Here is a 5,825-nt window from a genome sequence, read left to right as displayed (position 1 = left end):
TATTTATTTATCTTCTTATAATTACATCCAGACTGAAGTTTCCCCTCCCTCCTCTCCTCCCAATCCCTCCTCCTACATCTCCTTTCCCCCAGATACACTCCTCCTCCCTACCCTTCAAGGATATGATTTTATGATTAACTATGAGCACTGTTTTCTTGTTTGTTTTGCTAAACTCCTGGGACCTTAGCCTCCAGAGCGGCTGGCACTATAGACGGAACATCACGCATGGCTTTTTGTGTGTGTCATTTTTAACAGTATTCTTCTTTTCTTCATAGGGTCGTTTTTCCCTTGGATATTGTGATTTGGATCTGAGACCGTGTCATGAAACAACAGTGGACATTTTCCATAACAAGCACACAAAAAAACTATGACATGTACTAACCTAACTGTAGGTTTCTGCATTAGGTTTTTTCGGCCCGTTTTCCGTTGCTATGACCAAATATCATACACTGGATAACGTATAATGAATAGAGGTTTAGGCTTTGGCATCTGAGGAGGATCTTCTCTCTGCATCCCACATAGAATAATGCAACAGGATGACAAAGCTTGTGAGGCAGAGCCAGCCACCCGAGAGGACTCCCTCCCAACACTGCTGTACTAAGGACCAAGACTGAACTCACGAACTTTGGGGGACACATTCAAACCACAGCGATCAAATACTGAGCTTCCTTTTTCTTTTTCTTTTTTTTTTAACTTTGAATGTATTTTTATAATGTATAAATTTAACAGTGAATGTTTACATTTCTACAAATTTCTGGATCTGTAAATATGTTGTTCAGTAGATGGGCAGTGTTTCTTTCTAAGTCACGGAGTTAACAGAAAGATTTTACCAGCTTCTGGCTGGTGGTTGGCGACCAGGTCAGCAGATACTGCACAGCTGCTGTGAGGAACAACTGGGTGTTGTTAATCCTGCTCCTAGGAGTTCAGAGTTCCTAAACGAAAACCACAGGTTATAGTGCACATACGAGACAGATGGGCCGAGGGCCGTGGAATGAGAACCAAAGTACACGTGGCTGAAGATGGAGCCTAGAGCACAGCACAGACCTAGTGTGGGCCACTCCTGGCTTCCATTTCCAGCAGTTAAGATGGTTGTCAGCCAGGCTTTATGGGGCACGGCTGTGATCCAGCACCTGGGAGGTGGAGGCTGGTGGATCTAGAATTCAGGGTCATTCTAGGCTCTACAGAGAGCTTGCGGCCAACCAGGACTACTCTGCCTCCAAACACAAAGAAATAACTGATAGCCTGTGGTAGACGTTCTCTGGCGCCCAGATGTCCAACATTGCAGAGCTTTGCACAGTCAACCTGACCTGTTCTGTGATTTTCATGGAATCGTCCTGGCAGGGCTCAGAGATGCACTAAAGAGAGACTGCTGTACCCCTCCCTGTGACTATCAGAGTGCTGAAATAATGGTCCCCAATAAATCGGCATTTCCTCAGGAATCTAATTCTGGGAGAAGGTAAGACTTGAGGTGTGGTTCCAGCCAGAGGAGGAATTTGTCACCTAGGAATAAATCTTTACTCGGTTCTGACAACACAGTCAACACCACCCCACCCATCTCCACCAGACTGGAGCCTAGACAGTGAGGAGCCAGTGACACACACATCCCCAGCAAGCCACTGCCCTATTTTTTTTTCTTTAACAAAATTTCTTGGAGGAGTTGTGTGTGCATTTCCTCACCGGCTGTTCACTTACTTCATTCATTCTTGGCTGCTGCCCAGGGCACTGCAGTGCACTCCCTAAGGTCAGGAGTGACCTTGACACCACCTTACTGCATGGGCACCTCCCTTCTTAGGACTGGCTTTTCACTCTGTCGCAAAAGTTGCCCTCAGAATGATGGCCCCTGAGTGCTGAGACTCATGTGCTATCACTTCTAACTCCTAATGGGCACTTTAATAGTTATGCTTAAGTTACCAGCATATATTAGTTATACAACAGAATGGGTTTCACTGTGACATTTTCATATTGTGTATCACAGATTATACCCACTTCTCTGCTCTTTTCTCATCCTTAATCCCTGTCCTCTTCTAAGGGGCACTTTGGAAGCTTTGTACTATTTGGTGTTTCAGAAACGTTGGACCCAGTTGGCCACTCCTGTCCTGAAACTCAGTTTTCCTCAAGCCCACTTCTCCATCTTTTCTTTTAAATACAAGAGTTGAGTGCAGCCCAGGGGTGCAGGTGAGTAATGTATGAACTTAGCATGCGTGGGAGTCCAGGTCAGGCCTCAGGACAAATCCAAATGTAGCGCTTACTGTTCTAAACGTCAATCTGTGTTCTGTTCCGAAGTGATTACACAGGAGGAATTCTCAGGAAAGAGCATCAAAAACTGCTATTACTTGAGGTGAGCAAACTTCAGGTGATTTATTACAGGGAGGCAGCAGACTACCGTGAGAGCTGCAGATTGAGCTGTGGACGTTTTCTGTAAAGCATTGTGGCATAAAAGCTAAATGGATGTGTGTGCCATGGAAAAACTATTCTTTAATTTTAATCTGATATGTTCAAACACCTCGTTACTAACCGTGTCTGTTCCTGAGGTCAGAGGACGTGTATTTCACATACTGTGAACAACAGCTAACACAGTGCTTGGTATATAGTGGGCACCCGATAAATACACAGTACTGTGGGAGCAAAAGTGTGGCGATGAGATAGTTGTAGAGTTAAGAAGCAGCCAATGGCCAGGCGGTGGTGGCACACGCCTTCAGTCCCAGCACTTGGGAGGCAGAGGCAGGCAGATCTCAGTGAGTTCGAGGCCAGCCTGGTCTACAAAGCGAAGTCCAGGTCAGCCAGGACTGTTACACAGAGAAACCCTGTGTCAAAAACAAAATAGCAACAACAACAACAAGCCCAGATACAACTGGTCATGGGGGTATACATCTTTAATCCTAGAACTCATGGGTCAGAAGCAGGCAGATCTCTGAGTTTGAGGCCAGCCTGGTTCAAATACCACATTCCAAATACCACTGAAACCATCAGTATAAAGGAAGTTACTCAGGGTCACATTATTCCCTTGATTTTTTCACACAGAATATTCCATTTGCTGTGCAAGTGCTGGTCATCGGGACATGTCCTCAGTAATATATTTGTTAGCAGGGTGGCTTCAATGGGGCAGAATTTGCTGCCAATAAAACTTGAGTTTAATTTGTTACTGATTTCCAGTGGCAACCAATGGTCAGGTGCTTTTATATCACAGGTTTCAATTCGTCCCTTCTTTACCTCTATGGACACCTGAATTGGCAAATGTGCCTGTTCGTGGGGCACATGAAACGTGGTGTTCACACTAAACTTCGGAGTCCAGCCGTATATCCACTCCCAGCTTTGCAGCTCTTTAGCTTTGCTGCTTATTCCAGGAAACTGGGTCTCATCTGCCGGGTTTATTAGGTTAATGTGATTATCTATTTGATGATGAGCAGCGTACTCCGCAGCAATCGCGTTCATCAGAACTTCACAGGTCAGCGCGGGATCTTTTTCCAGAAGGTTTTTGACTACGGAAGGGATGCTAGGTGTGGCATTGCTCTTTATCCCTTGGTATGGGCTCTTGAGCAAAGACGACAAAGCTGTCCTGTCGGTACTGCATAACAGGGTGCAGTGGTGATACGCGGCCACTCGGCCAATCTTTGATGCTGTTCCTGAGATTTTAAACTGTCCATCGAGTAATAGGTCGAATTTTTTGGTAGGCTGCACGTCCAGGTGGGGTTGGACAACATTTAGAGCTCTCACGATTATCTTCAGATTTTCCATTCTATCATACTTGGTCTTGGTGGTAAAGAAGGTCAGATTGATGTTACCCATATCGTGGTACACTGTTCCTCCTCCGCTCCTTCTCCGAGCCAGTTTGATACCTCCCTGTCTCATCAGATGGAGGTTACATTCCTGCCATGGATTCTGGTGCCTGCCGATGACAACACAGGGAGAATTTCTCCAAAGGAAAAGAATTGGCTTGCCTTCTAGATGGATGTGGTCATGGATCCAGTCTTCGACAGCCAGATTTTGATACACATCGTTGGAGATTGACTTTAAAATGAGCCCATGTGTTGCTGGGGTCCTAAAGCCAGCTGCTGGGACCCTGTGGTGGCAGAGTAACCGGAAGCAATTCTTCACCGGAAATGGGGTTAGCATGCTTCAGAGACAAAAGAAGAAAAATTAATTCAATGAGAAAACAACTAAATTCTGTTCTTTAGTTATTTGTGAATTATTCTAAACTCATTTTAGGGTCCAGACCAGTTGCTTTTCTCGCCTTTCAGCTTTACCCTTAGCCTTGAACAGCTCCATAGTAGAGTGTTCAAAGGAAATCAGTGAAGATAAGCTTTAGAAAATGTCAACTAAAATGAAATATGTGGACAATTTTCATATAGTAAGGAGTAAATATATTAAGTAATGTACAATGCTAAATAAATTATCTTTGAATTTACAATAGATCTCATTGAGAAAAATAGATTAGCACAAAGAAGTAAAAGACTCCAGAATCCTGTCACTCTGTCTCTCTATACTCTTTTAGTTATTATTTTTTTCATGTGTTTTGATCATGTTCTTTTCCCTCCTCCTTTCCCCAGACCTCACCACCTCCCTACCCACCCAACTTTTTATGTTCTCGCTTTCTTTAAAATAAATAAACACACGAAAACTAAAATAAAAATAAATCAAAGACCAATAAGACAAAAAAAAAATGACAGAAAAAAAAGGAACAGAAAGTCTACAGAAAAAGCCCTCGGAGTTCATCTTTTGTTGGACAGCTTCCCCTGGGCATGGTGCCTGTGCTGGAGTGTGGTTAGTATACTCATCTACATTCGTATAATTAAAAGCTTTAGCTGTGCAAGGTACTGAACGCAGGAACTTGCTCGATGTAGGTAGGTCTGAGCTAAACTGCCGAGCAATCCCCAGCTCTCTGTTTTCATCTTCATTATTAATGTCATAATTTTTTCTCAGAAGGCACTTCCATGTTCTGGGAGATACTTTGCACTGCCAAACATGCTTTTCTCCACGAACAGAGAGCAAGGTAAAACCAAACCACCGGCCCACCTTCCTCACAAGGCCTTAACAAAATTATTAATTTGCTACCTCCCTGACAATGCGATCCAAGCCCAGAATCTCATTACGGACGCAAAGCAAGTTGTACTCTTCTTGAGGGGGCACGCGACTAGCATTCAGTGCCTTGCTTAGTTTACCCTCCACCCTAATAGAAATCAACTGTTCATAATAGTAAAATTACAGCGTTCGGGGTAACCTGCAAAGCTTTGAGCACTAGCCAGAGGGGCCCAAATAAGGGACACGTGGTAAACGCAGCACCCACTCCCGCTCAGTGCGTACCGCCGCAGCCAGCAACAAATCCACTAGATCTGCTTCCGGCTTCACCCACCTGCAACTTCCGGTCGCTCCCGCAGCTTTTGTTTTTGCAAACTAGAGCTCAATCAACACACTGGGGACCCGGAGCACTTAGCACGCGAGACCCAATTCTTCCCCTCCAGCCACGCCCATGGATACCTGCCTTCGCGTGGGACAGCTCCTAGGAGGACACGCCCCACAGTCCCGTCCCCGGGAAGACCCGCCTCCTACATATACCCCCGCCCCCGGACTTAGAAGGGGCGTGGCCAAGCCTGAAGGCGGAGCTCATATTTATTTCCTAGCCCAGCCAGCTAAGAAAATGTGTTTCTCAGCAGGTCAACGAATTTAAAACTATCTTTGTGGAAAGGGCGTAGGCCACTTTCGAATAACTACCAAAAGATATAATACAGATGGGGTTCCTCTGAATGACAGCAGAGATGAGGGCTGTTAAGGGTGAAGAGAAGAGAGGACCATTTCTTTTCCTTCCTTCCTTCCTTCCTTCCTTCCTT

The 5,825-nt window shown here is 45.0% G+C and overlaps 1 protein-coding gene across 2 annotated transcripts; it reads right to left on the bottom strand.

The window, feature by feature from the left end:
- Nucleotides 1-2,836: 2,836 nt before the first annotated feature.
- Lipt1 (lipoyltransferase 1) lies at nucleotides 2,837-5,533 on the bottom strand. 2 transcript variants are annotated; one of them, XM_005359946.3, is made up of 2 exons: nucleotides 5,351-5,533; nucleotides 2,837-4,114 (listed from the first exon to the last, which is right to left on the bottom strand). In XM_005359946.3, exon 2 carries the CDS (start codon nucleotides 4,111-4,113, stop codon nucleotides 2,992-2,994), a length of 1,122 nt encoding a protein of 373 aa, XP_005360003.1. In that variant the 5' UTR covers nucleotide 4,114; nucleotides 5,351-5,533; the 3' UTR covers nucleotides 2,837-2,991. The 2 variants fall into 2 exon arrangements, with proteins under 2 accessions (XP_005360003.1, XP_026641242.1); XM_026785441.1 differs by lacking the exon at nucleotides 5,351-5,533 and adding an exon at nucleotides 5,219-5,296.
- Between the last annotated feature and the right edge of the window lie 292 nt (nucleotides 5,534-5,825).

Source organism: Microtus ochrogaster, linkage group LG2 (genome assembly GCF_000317375.1).
Source record: "Microtus ochrogaster isolate Prairie Vole_2 linkage group LG2, MicOch1.0, whole genome shotgun sequence".
NCBI classification, from domain to species: Eukaryota; Metazoa; Chordata; class Mammalia; order Rodentia; family Cricetidae; genus Microtus; species Microtus ochrogaster.
Note: the sequence above shows the minus strand (reverse complement) of the source record. Positions and strands in the feature narration are given on the sequence as shown.

Bases quoted from the DNA above. Each gene is read 5' to 3' on its own strand.
- Lipt1 (XM_005359946.3), bottom strand. From the start codon at position 4,113: ATGCTAACCCCATTTCCGGTGAAGAATTGCTTCCGGTTACTCTGCCAC.